General features: G+C 35.8%; 2 protein-coding genes across 2 annotated transcripts; both read left to right on the forward strand.

Annotated features, from left to right (window-relative positions):
• The first annotated feature begins 813 nt into the window (after nt 1-813).
• LOC110691367 lies at nt 814-6,103 on the forward strand. Its single transcript, XM_021868285.1, has 4 exons — nt 814-1,963; nt 2,074-3,587; nt 3,726-5,753; nt 5,813-6,103. Exons 1-4 carry the CDS (start codon nt 814-816, stop codon nt 6,101-6,103), a joined length of 4,983 nt encoding a protein of 1,660 aa, XP_021723977.1.
• A 7,007-nt stretch (nt 6,104-13,110) lies between these two features.
• LOC110691482 (calcium-dependent protein kinase 32-like) lies at nt 13,111-17,538 on the forward strand. Its single transcript, XM_021868422.1, has 7 exons — nt 13,111-14,225; nt 14,809-15,076; nt 15,175-15,327; nt 15,458-15,573; nt 15,680-15,847; nt 16,173-16,403; nt 16,509-17,538. The coding sequence occupies exons 1-7, from the start codon at nt 13,728-13,730 to the stop codon at nt 16,662-16,664; spliced, it is 1,590 nt and encodes a 529-aa protein (XP_021724114.1). The 5' UTR covers nt 13,111-13,727; the 3' UTR covers nt 16,665-17,538.
• Nucleotides 17,539-17,646: the final 108 nt, after the last annotated feature.

The following is a 17,646-nucleotide window of genomic DNA, read 5'->3' on the forward strand; positions in this document are numbered from 1 at the left end:
AAACTGAGCAAACTTCTGAGGATAACAGAATAAAACAGAAGGTTATTTTTATTTATAAAAACAATAAAGAAAACTAACACAAAACCAAACTAAGCTAGAGCTATCAAACTGGAAAATTAAACTAAATTAAAAGACTCCTACACATACATGACCTATATATGCATAGGATACTTACCTCGTGAAACTAACATATGTAAACACCTATTTACATAGTTACCTTCATGGTTCCTTCGCCATCATCATGTCCATCAACCATCACTCATCATTGCTTTCTTGTTCCCTCTATTGCTTATCATATATTTCTCAAGTTCCTTATATATATACCTGTCATTACTCGAGTTCCTTGTACCCTGTTCCAGCATAACTTGTTCTTTATATGCACAACTAAACAAACATATTAGATAGATAATCATTATTAGTTTATAATCATCAAAACCTAATTACTCAACATATTGTTTATTGGTTACCCAAACTGTTAATACTAATAGTACGGGTACTCGTCTCATGTCCATCCCTAATTCAAGTATCTTTTAATGTATATGTATAGTTGTTAACTTCAAATTATAATTTATATGATTGGACGGGTATTTGTTTTGTTCTTTTATAGACAAATTTAAAGGTGGACGGAATACATGCAATGACGACGAATAAGAGTAAGAGGGTGGAATGTTAGTATATTTGTAACTAAAAGATTTATAGTTTATAATAAAACTTTTTTTACTGTTAAACTCCCTCGAAAGAAAGGGTTTTGCTCTCTAGAAGTAGGGTTTTTCTGCCGCGTTTCTTGGTGGCTCTTCTACTGTTTCCTTAGAGATGGCAGAGGAGATTATTGCTAAGTGCTCGAATTTGAGAATTGATGATGATGATGTTGGAATTGTGGACTTAGGGGGTGTGAAATCGACTGAACAAGCGAACAATTTTGATCTTCTTTTGATTGGGAAGGTCTTAACTGATCGCCCTTACAACGTGGAGGATTTTAGGGTAACGATGAAGAAGAGTTGGGCACTTCAGAATAACTTGGTGATTAGGGTGCTTGGACCGAACCTTTACGCGTTTCAATTCTTCCATTGGCGTGACAAGGAGAAAGTCTTGAATGGACGTCCGTGGTGCTTTGACAATATGCTTTTAATTCTAAAAGAGATTGACGGTAATGAACAACCAGAACAAATTCCCTTAACTCAGTCCCCTTTTTGGATCCGATTGAAAAATCTTCCCTACAATTATCGTTCAAACAATGATGTTAAGGCATTGGTGGCAAGTCTGGGTGACGTTATTGAAATTGAGGACGATCTGTTGGGGCTCGTCCGTTCTAGGCGAGTAAAAGTGATGCTAGACGTAACAAAACCTCTCAGGAGATCTCAGCGAGTCCTAGATAAACAAGGGAAAGAGGTGAGAATTGAATTTGCGTACGAGAGACTTCCTTTTTTCTGTTTTGCGTGTGGAGTAATGGGACATGATGAGAGAGATTGCAATGTTGTCTCGGAAGAGAGTAGGGAGCAGAGGCTGGGATGGGGCAAATGGCTGCATGCATCTCCTCGAAAAGGAAGGATTCGTGATATGGAAGAAATAGGTGAAATTGTTGCTGCGAAGAAAATTTTGTTTGTAACAAAAAATTCTGATGATGAGCCTGTCAGTGAGACTTTGAGTAAGCAGGTGGAGGAGCCTATTTCGAAGACTTTAATGGGGACTGAAGGTGTGAACAATGGGGAGCTAATAGTGCACACAGCACCTGATGGGGATAGGACTGAAGAGCAGGATAGTACGGTGGTCAATTTTACTGGAACACCAGGAAGAGATGAGAGTGGATCGGGAAGAAATAAAAAATGGAAGAAGGTGGAGAGGGCAACAAGGGAATATGATAGTGTGATGACAGAAGCTCATAATACTGTGGAGTTGGGGGAGCGTGCTAGGGAAGGGGGTAAGGTGGAGAAGGCAATAGCAAAAAATCAAAAACTGAAGGAGGGTAATATTTCTTCTGGATGGCGGGAGGCGGAGGTTGCCGATGAGCAACCCCGCCTAGCTCAAAGAGTATACTAAGTCTTAACTGTAGAGGGCTGGGAAATCCCTCTGCAGTTAGTGGTCTCCGAGACCTTATTCGGAGAGAGGTCCCGTCTGTGATATTTTTATCGGAGACGAAATTGAGTGCAACAGAGTTTAATAAGGTTCGAACGAGGATTGGTGATTTTGAGGGTCTTGTGGTGGATTCTATGGGGAGGTCTGGTGGTCTGGCTATGTTGTGGCGCAAGGGGATTGACATTGTTCTTCGATCGATGTCGGTTCACCATATTGACGTGGAAGTTAGGGATGGTTTGAGAGATATGGTATGGAGACTTACGGGTTTCTATGGTTGGCCGGAGATTCAAAATCGTGTTTTGTCATGGAAGCTGCTTGAGGATCTTGCATCTCAATCACAATTGACGTGGGTTTGTTTGGGGGACTTCAATGAAATTTTATTTTCGGCAGAAAAATTGGGGAAAAATGACAGAGCAGAGTGGCAAATGGAGAATTTCCGGAGGGCTTTGGCAGTATGTAGGCTTCGAGATGTCCCTTACTCGGGGTATAAGTATACATATGATAATGGTAGAGAAGGGGGTGAAAATACGCAATGTCGGCTTGATAGAGCACTTGTTATTGAGGATTGGATGACTTGCTTCCCGGATGCTCATTTATTTCACCTCGATAGGGATTGGTCGGATCATGCACCAATCAAACTTGAGCTTGGTACGAGAATGAAAGAAAGGCCGAGAGAAAAACCATTTCGTTTCGAACAGATATGGCAATCTAATGAAACTTGTGAGAGTGTCATTGAAAACGCTTGGCTGGGAGGCTTTAATCTAGAGTCAAAGTTGGAAATGTGTGCATCCGACTTGAAAGAGTGGAGTATGAAGAAGTTTGGGGAGGTGTTCAAAGAGCTAAGCAAAAAAAGGAAGCAACTTAATAAGCTCAACAAAGGAGGCTTAACTGCTGCCCAATTAGAGAAGAGGCGTTGGCTTGTGCGTGATATCGCAAACCTGGTGCAACACGAAGAAATTTATTGGCGGCAAAGGTCTCGGGTTTTACGGTTGGAGTCGGGTGACAAAAATACCAGATTTTTCCATCAAAGGGAATCAGGTGGAAAAGATAAAAACACAGTCCGAAAGTTGGTGGATGATGAAGGTGTAGCTCAGCTCGGGGAAGATAATATTAGCAAGGTGGCAGTGAGTTATTTTAAAAATATGTTCTCTACCTCTAACCCTCCCCTGATAATGCAAGCAGTACAAGATTTTCAGAGCCGAGTCACAGTTGATATGAATAAGATTTTACAAGCTGAGTATACGGAGGACGAGGTAAAATGTGCTCTTGATCAGATGCATCCAATTAAAGCCCCGGGGCCTGATGGGATGTGCCCGCTGTTCTTGCAATCTTACTGGAACATTGTCAGCCCATCGATTTCGAGTACTGTATTGTCCATCTTAAGAGGTATGCCTATGCCTTCGTATTTGAACAAAACTTTTATTGCACTTATTCCTAAGAAGAAGAATGCGGAGAGTATGGCGGATTTTAGGCCGATTTCCTTGTGCAATGTGGCTTATAAACTTGTGTCGAAGGTTCTAGCAAACTGATTATAAGTGTTTCTTGATAAAATTATTTCGGTTAATCAAAGTGCTTTTACCCCGGGGAGATTGATTACCAATAACATTATGGTTGCGTTTGAATTGTTTCATCATATGAAAAATTCGACACAGGTTGAAGGGAGTATGGCAATGAAACTTGATATGTCGAAGGCCTATGATCGGATTGAGTGGAGTTTTTTGGAAGTGGTTTTGGAGAGGTTTGGCTTCGATCAAAGATGGCGGGAATGTGTTATGGATTGTGTTAAATTCGTATCTTTCTTTGTATTGGTCAATGGGAAACCGACGGAGGAATTTATTCCGAGTAGGGGGATTCGTAAGGGTGATCCAATATCACCGTACTTATTTATTCTATGTGCGGAGATTTTTTCTCATCTGTTGAGACAAGCTGAGGAGAGAGGTAGCTTGAGGGGGGTGAGAATTGCTCCGTTGGCTCCGTCGATTAATCACTTATTATTTGCCGATGATTGTATTATTTTCTCTAGAGCTTCGTTGATAGATGTGTCTGCAATCCAAGATGTGCTTAGCCTGTATGAAGGGTCGTCAGGGCAAAAGGGAAATTTTGATAAGACAACCGTTTCGTTTAGTAAGGGGGTGGCTCAAGGGAGGTGTGTGGATTTGGCGAGTAAACTTGGTGTCAAGCTTGTTGATATGCATGACCGGTATTTGGGTCTTCCAACAGTGGTGGGAAGGTCAAAGAAAGTGATTACGAAGGGAGTAAAAGAGAAGCTGTGGAAAAAGCTTCAGGGGTGGAAGGGGATGGTTCTATCTAAGGCGGGTAGGGAAGTTATGATAAAGGCGGTGGCCCAATATCTCCCTACTTATGAGATGAGTGTGTTTAAGTTTCCATCCTCTTTTTGTGATGAGATTCGTTCGCTAGTAGCACAGTTTTGGTGGGGTCAAAAACAAGGTGAAAGGAAGATCCACTGGTTAGCATGGAGGAAATTATGTAGGCCAAAGAGTGAAGGCGGGTTAGGCTTTCGTGATTTTAAAATGTTCAATTGGTCCCTTCTTGGAAAGCAAGCATGGAGATTGATTATGAAGCCAAATAGCCTACTTGAACAAGTGCTTAAAGGGAAATATTATCCGTCGTCTTCTTTTATGGAGGCCGAATTGGGGAATTGTCCAAGTTATACTTGGAGAGGGATTTGGGAGGCAAGATGGGTAGTGAAGAGGGGTCTTCGCTGGAGAGTGGGTAATAGAGACTCGATCCGTGTGTGGGATGATCCATGGATACCTCACACACAATCATTACGGGTGTTGTCTTCGAAGGGGTTGAACAACTCGAATCTGGTTGTTAGTGATCTTATTGACCCTGTGAGAAAGTGTTGGGATGCAACCACAATTTCAGCTACTTTTCTGCCGATTGACCAAGACAGAATCTTGAGTATACCCCTGAGTGATAGGCTGCCAGAAGATACCCTCTGTTGGGATTTGGAGAAAGATGGCACTTATTCAAATCGCTCTGCCTATAGGACTCTTTTTTATGATGAATGGAAGCAAGAAGAGGAGGCTACTTCGTCCCCTAGAGTGATATGGAAGAAAATTTGGAATACTAATGTACTGCCAAGAATAAAAGTGTTTATGTGGAGAGCGTGTCAAAATGCTCTTCCCACCCGCAAAGGCATTGGTTCCCGAATTTCTGGCTATGATACTACATGCTACGTGTGTCACCAAGAAGTAGAAGATGTCCTCCACGCTATCAAGGAGTGTGCGCTTGCTCGTGATGTGTGGAGGTGCAGCAATTATAGGTTTGTGCTTTCCTTAAAATTTCGAAATGTTGTGGATTGGTGGGAGTATTTGTTGAAGGAAGTGGATGAGGTTGATGTGGAGATTATGTTTACGATTTGCTGGGCTATTTGGGGAGCTCGAAATTCCTTTGTAATTGAAGGCACACAACCGGACCCAATGAGTATTATTGCCTATGCGCTGAAGGTGTGTGGGGAGGTCAGGGACGTGAGAGATAATGAGGGAAAAGGGGTAATATCGAAGGTTGTGCAACATGCTGAGAGGTGGAGTAAGCCAAGTGAGGGGTGGGTTAAAATGAACGTGGATGCGGGGGTGCTGGGAGAGGCAGGGACTGGACTTGGGGCTATTGCCAGAGATAGTAATGGAGTAGTATTGTGCGCCGATGTGCATCAGGTTAAGGAGAGGTGGGGGTGAAGGAAGCAGAGGCTAAGGCAGTATGGTGTGGGCTTCAGTTGGCAAGGGATAGAGCGATTAAGAGGGTCGTGTTGGAGAGTGATAGCCTGCTGGTCGTCCAAGCTTTGCGAGGAGCTAGTGCAGGGCGTAGTACTTTTCACTTGCTTATAGAGGATATTACAAATGTTGCTGCTAGTTTTGATGTTGTTAAATGGTCTTTTGTAAGGCGTAATGGTAATCGTGTTGCTCACTATTTGGCTCATTTCCAACCCTGGGATTTGGGACAAAGAATGTGGGTTGATCACTTACCACATGATGTAATTGCTCTTGCTGCTGATGATATAATATAATCCCCAATGTGAGGGGCTTTTAAAAAAAAAAAAGAGTAAGAGGGTGGAATAAATAATTAGTTGAAATTTTAATATGGTAAATTTGGTGTTTTAAATTATAAACCTAAGTTCCCGAATCCACCACTGGGTGCAACTAATCTAATACGTGTCTCTCAAGTTATTAATTAATACCATTTATGTGATCATGTGGAGTGACTTTAATTTTAATTCATTTTTTTTTGGGTGGTGTGCTAAACTCTACCTAAGTTTATAGTACGGTATTTTGTTTAGAAGGGCGTGTTATTAAGTAAGGGTATTTTCTCATACGATTATTTTAACTTTAGTTCAGTTCAGTTCAGCTCTAATAAGTTCAGTTTAGTTTAGTTCAGCTCTAATAATTTCAGTTCAGTCCAGTTTAGCTCAGTTCAGTTCAATTCAGCTCATTTCAATCAATGAGAACGGACCCTAAGTGAAGGTTGTATTAAACATTTTTTTTTTAAATGGTGCAGAGAGAGCTACAAGAAGAAATAATGTAGATGCGATTTAATCTTATTAGATTTTGAGTATCACCTTTCAAGACTTAATCATCTAAAATGATTGATCATTCATTGCAAGTAATCTAGAACTAGAAAAAAGAAGTGGTTCAACTAATTCAATTTGTTTCTCTGGAGTTTTATACTCCTACAATTCTAATATAGAAAATGCAGAAATTGTTGGTTGTATGATATTACTACTATTACTAACAACTTTGATTTAATTTGTTGGTTGTATGATATCTTACACTAATAATGACATAATGATTCACAGAAATTGTTGTTCGTTGGATAAGATCTTAATATACGTAATTTTAAAGCAATAAAGCACCCGGAAAATGCAGAGAAACCAAACTAAATTTACCAAGTCAAAACTAAAGTATTTTTTTGGAATGATTATCTAGATTCTATTTCATTAATTTGTCTTCATCTTTTCCTCAAAAAAAATTGATTTCATCTTCGCATTTATTAATTCGATTTTGATTTGCATGTTTGGCTGCCTAGCAGTACTTTGACCGGACGCCTTGACCATTTCCACCGTAACAATCATTCGAAAAAAACAAGTTGGCACATAAAAGTTACAAAAATAAAAATTTGGTCAAACATTTTATTTGAAGGGTGGGCAGAATAAGATTTTTTGGAGGTTTGCAAAGTCAAAGTTGTCATCTAGAAAGAGTTTGTTAACCTCTCTTTCTTATGAAAATATTTAGAAAGATTAACAAGGCACCAAAGTAAAAGTGACAAGTCTTGACAACTAATATATAATCTCTATTCTGACTTTCGCAATCACTTTTGTTTCTCATAATTAGATTCTAATATTTTTTAAATAACCGAATGTGATCTTATTTGATTCATTTTAATGTGCAATTAACAATAATAATAATTTTTTTATAATATATATATATATTAAAACTCATGGTAAGAATTGTAATTATGCCACGTGTCATGATTTTTGCCACGTGTCGTCATGACTTGATAAATGATGTGGGGTTATGTGACTCATGTCATATTAAATTATATCATCAATGTTTCCTCACAAAAAATTTATGTTAATAAATTCTAAATATATATATATATATATATATATATATATATATATATATATATATAGCAAATTGATTTCAATATAATTCCATTCTTTCATTTTATTCATCCATAATTCATATAGGTTATATGTACTACATGTTTAAAATATGTAACACAAAAATATATAGCAATTTTAAAACCACAACATGTGGTTTCTTTGAAGAAATTTATAATGGTAGATAAAGATTCATGTAACAAATAAAACAAACTAATATGAAGTATAAAAGTTAGGTTATTGCATATTTCATAATGAATTTTGAAAAATTCAATAATATTTTTTTAAATTATAAAACCACCAATATATTTCACTTTAATTTATTATAATTTTTTACATATAAAAAATGACTCGGGGCATCGCCCGGGCCTAGAACTAGTTATGTACTTAAAGATGTACTACCTTCGTTAAATATTATGTGCAATTTTGGAATATTTTATATATCACAAATAATGCCTCAAAATTGCACATAACCATTAAACAAGGTAGTATATGATTAAATGTGTGCACTTTAAAATGAGCAACGAAAAAAAAAAAAAAAAAAAAAAAAAACTGCCAAATTTGTTTTTAAACACCTTTTCTAATAAGTTTCATACTAATGGAGTGTGTTTCCAATTGTAGGGAATTCTTCGCTTTTTTTTTTTTTTTTTTGGTGTTTCACCTGATTCACCCTTTGTGTTTTCAATTTTAGGGAATTCTTCGCTTTCTTATTCATTTCATGTTAGACTTAACTTACATACACCATCAAGTTGATTCTATAGTTCTAGTATTAGGAACATATGTTCTAAATAATGTCATTCAATTAATTTCTAAGATGACATACACAACTATATACAACATCAATATAAATCACATGAGCTACGCATGTTCCAATTTACTGAAAACAACTGAACAGAACTGACTGAATAGAGCTGAAATGAATTGTTTAAGAGAGAAGGAAATTAGGAATAAAACTAAATTGAACTGATTGAAGCTAAACTGAATTGAAATTAAGTTAAACAGAACAGGACCTATTTGCTAGTTAGGAGTTTATGACAAACTAAATTGATTTTTTTTGGTGTTTAGAGAACCACAAGGGCTAGTAATGAAATCGATCTTAATATCACATGGAAGCGGAAGGGGAGTTCTAATCATTTGATCTATCCCTCACTCTCACTAAATTGTTGAGAATATTAGAACATCAATAAGATAAGGGACATTTAAAATGCTTTAAATATAAGAAGTATTTCACTTCGATTTTCCACTATTAAATTTTAAGTAACCATGTTAGCAGTGACGGACCTACGTTGGTCACGCTGGGTCACGTGACCTGGGGAATTTATTTTTATTTTTTTTAAAAAAAAAAAAGAAAAAACAACAAAGCTATATAAAAGGAAATGAAAGCATATAATTAGCTATTGTGCATTGGTGGTTCAATGATCTAGCATTACTCTTTATAGACAGTTGGCGCAAGTTCTAATCTTGGGACTAGCATTTTCGGAACTTTTTTTTAAACTTGACAATTTATATAAGTAGCAATGTAGCATTATAAGATTAACTTGACAATTTATATAAGTAGCATTATAAGCTTTATAGACCATTATGGATTCATTTGTATGATTTCTTTGCTTCATTTATTCTTTATTATATATTTTTTTCTTTCCATTAAAAAAATAATCAAAGCATACACTATTAAGGAATAATTAGTAATTGTTATAATTCTAATTATTTTGTTTATTAGTTTTTTCTATTTTTACTCTAGTCAAGGATTATTGTCATTAGTTTTACCCTTTTTTCCTTAATCTATACTACGTCTAATTTTTAACACAATCATACTTTAAGTGATTTAATCTTAGCTATATTTTATTAATGCGATCAATAACGGGTAACCTAAATTCATTATATGAGCTATATCAATTAATTATATCAATAACTATTATTGGAATTGTGACTTAATTTTCAGAATGAAAAGGAAAAAAAGTGTGATATAACAACAAGTTTCTTTAGTCCAAAATTCATCCTCCTCTTCCACAAAATCATCCTCTTCAATCACAAAATCATCCTCCACAAATTAAAATTCACCTCTTGGATCGATGGGTATGCGATTAATGGGTGACGGTGACCCAGTACCCATAAAATCCTAGACCCGCCACTGCATGTTGGAGTTATCATTTTTTGTCTTTATTTTAAGTTATAGGAATCACAAATATACAAAAAAAAACAAAAAAACAAAAAAAACAAAAAAAAAAAACAAAACAAAACCGAAATAAGGTAATTCAATTAATAACATAAAATTACAAGTAGCTGATGCATAAGTGACCATTTTATTTATACTTTAAAGGAAAATTTGCGAGGAAAATCCTTTTATGAAAAAGGTGGCACAAAAAGTCCCCTTATTTTATTTTCCCTCCCTTATATCTCTACAACTCTTCTTACGTGACTAGTAGCTACCCATCAATGGCAGTTCACAGTGGAAGGAATTAATTGTGAAATTAGGGTTTAATAATGGCGAAATTAGGAAGATATTAGGAAGTTGAGTGAGGAAGAATTGAAGATATGAGATTTATTTTATTATGAAATTAGGGTTTAATAATGGGGGAAAAGGGGGAAAATGAAAATCGAGGGAAAAGGGAAAAAAATATCATTTAAGTGGTCACGTTCTATGCACGTGACTTTTTTTGGCCGGAAAAAACTATCAACGCCAGAGTTTGGTCAAAGGACCCTGCTCACAACCCAATGCCGATAAAAGGACCTTTTGTGCCACCTTTTTCATAAAAGGACATTTCTCACAAGGTCGACCACTTAGAAGGACCTTCCTTGTAAATTTTCCAACTTTAAAAGTATTATAACATTTTACAACAAAGAGTAGCTAAAAACATTAAACATATTGATTTCAGTAATATAATTGTAAAGTTTTTTATTTATTTTAGTTTAGTTTTTGACAAGAAAAAAAAAAAACTACTTGAAAATCTAGAACGAATACTATTGTTCACGATCACAGTAGCAAACCAATGAGCCGAAGCAACCCTAGATAGAGGAACCTTCCTAATACAACAGATCCATACTAAATTTGATTTACTATAAGTACTTTGATCAAAATAAATATTTATGTAAACCAGATCCATATAAAATTTTGTACTCTCAAATTTTTGAATAATTTTTACAAAGTATTGCACTATTATTATTATTATTATTATTATTATTATTATTATTATTATTATTATTATTATTATTATTATTATTATTATTATTATTATTAAACATATCCCAAGAGGCTACTCATTCATTAGTAGGGAGATCATAACCCAAAAAAGGAACAATACAATAATCAGGGAAATTCGACAACCAAACTCTATCCCCCGGCACCCACGGAATGCAGTGAGCTAACTCGTGCGCGACTTTATTCCCCTCCCCACTAGTAAAACACCACGAAACAAACTCAACGGAATGTATTACATGATAAATATCATAAAAAAAATGAAGACTAATCTCACCTCTCTCATGTGCCTTGATTGCATTCAAAACCCCTAAAAATCACTCTCCACCACAAATTCTTCTCGCACCAAAATCAGCAGCAGCTTGCAAACCCAGCAGAATGGCCTTCGCTTCTGCTATGTTGGGCTCCCATTTGTCTTCGAGCATCCATGAGGCAGCCTTCAGAGCTGCACCCTCCGCTCCCCGCAACACATCAGCACCCAGCCCCTCCCTCATTCCTCCATCGACATTCAGCTTCAGAAACCCAACTGGAGGTGGCTTCCAACGCTATTGCACCCTTCTACCCCCATAAGTCGTCCTTGACTCCTCCTTAGCAAGCTCACCCATGGTCTTCTTTTACATACTGCAACTATTTATTAGTGTTAGTGGATCAACTCAACCAAAAGTTTAAATTGATGATTAAGGCCCAAGAATATGTTTTATACTCCATCACGCCCCCTTATACGAGAGCCCGTTGGGATAGGAGTGTGGATGTAGCATGGGTCCCCCTTACACTCTGCGCTTAATATTCCCCTTGAAAGTGGGGGGTGGATGAGATTCGAACCCGTGACCTTTGAGTCACGCTAGCTCCGATACCATGTTAGTGGACTAACTCAACCAAAAGCTTAAACTGATGATTGAAACTTAGGAATATATTTTATACTCTATTTCTTAGGATCACATCTATCCCTCACCCTCGAAAATCCAGCAATTTCTTGCATTCCAAATAGCCCAACAAGTCGTGATAAACAAACCATGATCAGACCCAGGAAGAATTCAAGACATGACATTACCATGATCGGGTTTGGGTCGGGTTAACTTCAGATCGCTTCATGTTTGGTTTGGATACAATCACATCGGGTTCAAAACATGTTTGACCGGGTTAATCTTCGGTTGAATGACTTTGGATCGGGTTGCAGAAGTGGGTTCATTTAAAATATTTGTTTATTATATGAAAGATTCTCTTTTGTATTTTTATATTGAAAGAAAAGAACAAGTGGGGTGAAAGTGGAGTAGGTGAGGAGAAAGAAAATGTGGGATTTTTTTATTTATTATTATTAGTAGTTCCATTTCATATTTAGTAACGTGTCAAGTATTGTGGGACGGATGAATATAGAAACTGTATCGAGTATTATGGAACGGATGGAGTACAACCTAAAACAAGAGATTAGGAAAAAAAAAGTTTTTAGGGTTTAGAAATGTAGAGGCTCTGATACCATGTCAATAATTGATTTTCCTTAGGGCCTGTTTACATTTACTGAACTGAGTTGAACTGAACTGAACTGATTGGAACTCAACTGAACATAGCTTAAATGAATATTTTATGAGAGAATGAAATTAAGAGCTAAACTGAACTGAACTTAAATGATTGGAGCTTAACTGAATTGAATTAAACTGAACCAAAATTAAGCTGAAGTGAACAGGTCTTATTGTATATATTACTGTAAAAAGTTATGAGTAAGTATATATATACAACCTAAAACAAGAGTTTAAAGCTGATAACATTGGCTTGTTAGCTATACAATATTAGGCTTAACAAATCCATTATTTTCAGATTTTAATACTCCGTACTCTAAAAGTAAGGAATAAGGGTAAAAGATCTTTACCCTTAAAATGTTCCTAATATTGATTTGGAATGAATATGACAAGAAGATTGATCCCGTTACGTATTCTCGTTTTTTTTAGTTGACGGGAAGGTATACTCATTTTCAATAAATCAAGGTTAGCTCATCGACGATACAACTAATACAAGGTTAGCTCATAAACCAAGGTTAGCTCATTGACGATACAACTAATACAAGGTAAGAAATTGATCAATCGGATACGAGTTAGTTTTACCAAATTCTCAAGAAACTATTTTTAACAATTAGCGCTTATGAATAGTGCTACCCCTCATAAAGAGGAGAGAGAGTATCTAGATAAAAAATAAAAGAGGTGGTCGGAGAGGTAGGGCGTTGGGAGGGGTTTGACCTCTCTTGAGTGCTGACCACTTCTCACATTTTACAGATGACTTCTCTTCCTTTTTTTTACTCCGTATTTAATTAACCAAATTTCTTCTTTCTTTCGTTATTTTCTCTCTCCTACCAACCACCTTCTTCCTGTCTGTCCTAATTATCAAATCAAATTTCCTATAAAATTCTCCATTTCTCATTTACAGGTTTATCCACTTTTCCATTACCTCATTTCCAGACTTTTTTTTTTCTTTTCTTTCTTCTAGAAAAACACACATTCATTTTCTGGGTATTTTCTTCTAAATTTCAACAATTTTATTGATTATTTATTGGGGGGAAGAATTCCAGGTTGTATTTTTGAGATCCGCATTTTTTTTTCTTGTACAAATATTCTTCATTCTTAATTTCATTCAATTTCCTTTGCTTCCCTTCAAAATCATTATAATTTATTTTACCGGGAATTTCTTATAATTCAAAACCCTTTTAAATTGATCGAATTCATATCTTTCTGGGTTTTCAAGTTTCTGAATTGGGGTTTTTTGTTAGATCATTTTGACCCTAAATTGTTGAATTTTTCTGGGATAAGTTGCAATTTTTCTGGGTATTTCTAATTTCGTTGATCATAAATGGGGAATTGCTGTATTAGGCCAAATGGGGGTGAAGAAGTTGAGAAAAAGAGAGGGAAAAAAACGAGGGAAAACCCTTTTGCAACTGAATACAAATATGGAGGTTCAAAATTGGTAGTTTTGAAAGAACCAACAGGAAATAATATTGAGGAGAATTATGAACTAGGTAGAGAGCTTGGTAGAGGTGAATTTGGTATAACATATTTATGTACTGATAAATTAACTGCAGAAGTTTATGCTTGTAAAAAGATATCGAAAAAGAAGCTTAGAACTGCAATTGATATTGAGGATGTTAGGAGGGAAGTTGAAATTATGAGGCATATGCCTAAACACCCTAATATTGTGACCCTTAAGGATACTTATGAGGATGATTATGCTGTCCATTTAGTCATGGAATTGTGTGAAGGAGGCGAGTTGTTTGATCGAATCGTTTCAAGGGGGCATTATACCGAAAGGGCGGCTGCTATTGTTTTGAAAACCATTGTTGAAGTAGTTCAGGTGAAAATTTGTTGCAACTTTGAAGTTTATGTTATGGTGTTTTGAATTTTGATCATGGTATATTGTATGTTTTCTTTTATGTATTTGTGAGCTAGGAATTTGATCTTTTATTGGTAGTTTAGACTTGTTCAAATTTGGTTTAGAATAAATAACATGCTGCTTATATATGTTGATTATGGTTTTTGGTGAGCTAAAATTCAAGTAAAAATGAAGAATGCTTCATGTTAAAAATAGTTGACTAATCTTGATGAATTGACAACTATGATGCTTGTACAATCTATGTAATGTCTAATTGTTTATCAATGTGTTTTGATCACTCGATCATCTAGTTTGAAGACTTCCTGTTTAGAATTATTAGACTTTTGAAGTTTAGAGGACTTCTTGATTAAGTTGACCATCATGTGTATCGAGTTTTTGAAGTCTTATTTCAATCAGTATGTGAGATAGAAAGAAAGAAAGTTTTGTGGTTTTGTAATTTGTAGTAATTTCTTACTGCATTTTCTATTGATCATCATGTGGATTGACCTCTTGAATTTGGCTAATTGGTTATCAACTCTAATATGTTTATGATGTTATATATCAGGCATGCCACAAGCATGGTGTGATGCATCGTGACCTGAAACCCGAGAACTTCCTTTTCGGAAATAAGAAGGAAACAGCCCCTCTGAAAGCAATAGACTTTGGGCTCTCAGTATTTTTCACTCCTGGAGAAAGATTTAATGAAATCGTGGGGAGCCCGTACTATATGGCCCCTGAAGTTCTTAAAAGGAATTACGGCCCTGAAGTAGATATTTGGAGTGCCGGAGTTATCCTTTACATTTTGCTATGTGGTGTTCCACCTTTTTGGGCAGGTTGGAAACAGAATTGACACTCAGTTTTCTTATTTCAAGCTTATAACTACCATAGGAAATTGTCTAAATTTTTTTGTGTTAATTTTGTTGTTTACCAGAAACTGAGCAAGGAGTAGCACAAGCAATTATTAGGTCTCTATTAGATTTCAAGAGAGATCCTTGGCCTAGAGTTTCTGATAATGCAAAAGATCTTGTGGAAAAGATGCTTGACCCTGATCCTGCTCGCCGACTTACTGCTCAGCAAGTTTTAGGTAATGTCTCAAATCCATTCTTATTCATCTAAAACATGTTTCTTCTTAATGCCTTGCACATATTAGCTACATATAAATCTTTCAATTGAGATCAATGTGATAACTTAAGCCTTTGCTATTCTTGTTGCAGATCATCCTTGGTTGCAGAACATCAAAAAGGCACCTAATATTTCTTTGGGTGAAACAGTGAAAGCTAGACTTAAACAGTTTTCTGTAATGAATAAGCTCAAGAAAAGAGCACTAAGGGTAATGCTTCTACTGAATGAAACCCGGCATTTCACATATTTGATCAAGATTCTTTCTTAAGACATTTGTGTATATATTAACTGATCAAATTACTGAATAATTTCAGGTTATTGCTGAGCATTTGTCAGTGGAGGAAGTTGCCGGAATCAAGGAAGGATTTGCATTGATGGACACTGGGAAGAGGGGGGAAATTGGAATTGATGAATTAAAATCCGGATTGCATAAGCTTGGTCATCAGATTTCAGAAGCGGATCTCCACATTCTAATGGATGCTGTAAGTACTGCAACTCTTTTTGCTAAAAAATTTTGGCCTAATTGATAACCTTGCACCATGCACACATTTCTCTTGGCGCTTTAAATTTTTGCTTCAGAAGCAATTCTAGACTCAACACTTGGTTACAACTACATCTGAACTTTCCCATATTTATGCAACGTTTACCAATCGTTGGCATTAATTCTTTTCTGAGATTTTTATTATGTTGAGAATAACATACACTCCACTAGTCCACTCCCCACTCACAAGGTTTCTTCTAATTAGATAATCATGCAAATCATGTTATTGCTATACTCATTGGACAATTATCATGAATATCTTGCAGGGTGATGTAGATAAAGATGGATTCTTGAATTATGGAGAGTTTGTAGCAATAGCTGTTCATCTAAGGAAAATGGGCAATGATGAGCATTTGCAGAAAGCTTTCTTATTTTTTGATCAAAATAAAAATGGGTATATCGAGATAGAGGAGTTGAGGCATTCTCTAGCTGACGAACTTGATGACAATAGCGAAGAAGTTATAAATGCCATTATGAGAGACGTCGATACAGATAAGGTTTGTAAATTTGTTCTATCTTTTTAGTATGTAGAAAGCAGCAACAACATGAATATGCTTAATCAATAAGAATCTTTGGTTAATCTTTTGTTGCCATGAATGTAGGATGGACGAATAAGTTATGAAGAGTTTTCTGCAATGATGAAAGCCGGAACAGATTGGAGGAAAGCCTCAAGGCAGTATTCACGAGAACGATTTAATAATCTCAGCTTGAAATTAATTAAGGATGGTTCATTGCAATCGGCTAATGAGGGAAGATAACCCTTGGTGTGGTTATTAGAAGAGATTTTGGTTTTCTTCAAGTTCTTTCATTCTTGTTAGTGTTGTTTTGCTTTCATGAATTGAGATTCCCCTCTGTTTTTGGAAGATCGCGATAAGCACTTATGAAGCCTAGCTAGGGCGTGCCTGACATACAAAACATATGTTTTGGTGTTCTCATTTTTTTGTGGAACAGAATATCGAGTGAGCGTTTTTCTTCTTCTTTTCCCCATTTTTCTTGTAAGGGAGGAGGGGGGAGATTGTGCTGAAAGTGATGCATGCAAATTCGAAAAAAAAAAATCTCCAATTTTCGATGTAAATACATGTAATTTTCTCAAAAATCACAAATCTTAAATTCATAAATCATAATCCTGATTTTTACAGGTTAAATGATATTTATTGTTATATACTTGTGTAGATGTTCTAGTTATATAGAAATATCAATTATATCATATTTAAATAGATTTGATGAAGCAATCTAACAGAAAATCTTCAGCAACACAAGACCTGGCATTGTGCAGTTGGAATTATGAAATTGACAAAGATATGTTGAAATTTCAATATAAACGTGTTGGCTCGGCATTGGCGATATATTAATCATATCATTACATTACTTTGTTTATTATATTGTTGAGCTTAATAATGGTGCACATGTAAATTGTAGCACATTAGAGTAGAATAAATATGGGAGTAATCTGTTATATATGATGATCTATTCAAGTTTGGAGGGTTACTCTTTTTGACTATTGGTTTAGTGATAGGACTCCCTCCACTTGAGCTTTTGTAACTTGTAAGTCATCCCAACTTTTCTCTTTTGTGAGTTGGCTTTGAGGTTGGCTTCTTAATTATGTAGCTGTATATTTATAGGCATTAATCATCCAATGATCCAACTGTACAATGAAGTTGATTTTTATAAAAAAAAAAAATAATTCTTTCTATTTTGGTATGAAGCTTCTGCACTTCGACTAATGTGGATTTGAGGTAT

This window comes from Chenopodium quinoa, unplaced genomic scaffold (genome assembly GCF_001683475.1).
Source record: "Chenopodium quinoa cultivar QQ74 unplaced genomic scaffold, ASM168347v1, whole genome shotgun sequence".
Taxonomy (NCBI): Eukaryota; Viridiplantae; Streptophyta; class Magnoliopsida; order Caryophyllales; family Amaranthaceae; genus Chenopodium; species Chenopodium quinoa.

What these genes read in the sequence shown, in the direction of transcription:
- LOC110691482 (XM_021868422.1), top strand. Translation starts at nt 13,728, where the DNA reads ATGGGGAATTGCTGTATTAGGCCAAATGGGGGTGAAGAAGTTGAGAAA. An exon ending in CCATTGTTGAAGTAGTTCAG is followed by an intron (nt 14,226 to 14,808) that starts GTGAAAATTTGT and finishes GTTATATATCAG; the next exon opens with GCATGCCACAAGCATGGTGT. An exon ending in GAGACGTCGATACAGATAAG is followed by an intron (nt 16,404 to 16,508) that starts GTTTGTAAATTT and finishes CCATGAATGTAG; the next exon opens with GATGGACGAATAAGTTATGA.
- LOC110691367 (XM_021868285.1), top strand. Translation starts at nt 814, where the DNA reads ATGGCAGAGGAGATTATTGCTAAGTGCTCGAATTTGAGAATTGATGAT. An exon ending in AAATCAAAAACTGAAGGAGG is followed by an intron (nt 1,964 to 2,073) that starts GTAATATTTCTT and finishes ATCCCTCTGCAG; the next exon opens with TTAGTGGTCTCCGAGACCTT. An exon ending in TGTGCGCCGATGTGCATCAG is followed by an intron (nt 5,754 to 5,812) that starts GTTAAGGAGAGG and finishes TGTGGGCTTCAG; the next exon opens with TTGGCAAGGGATAGAGCGAT.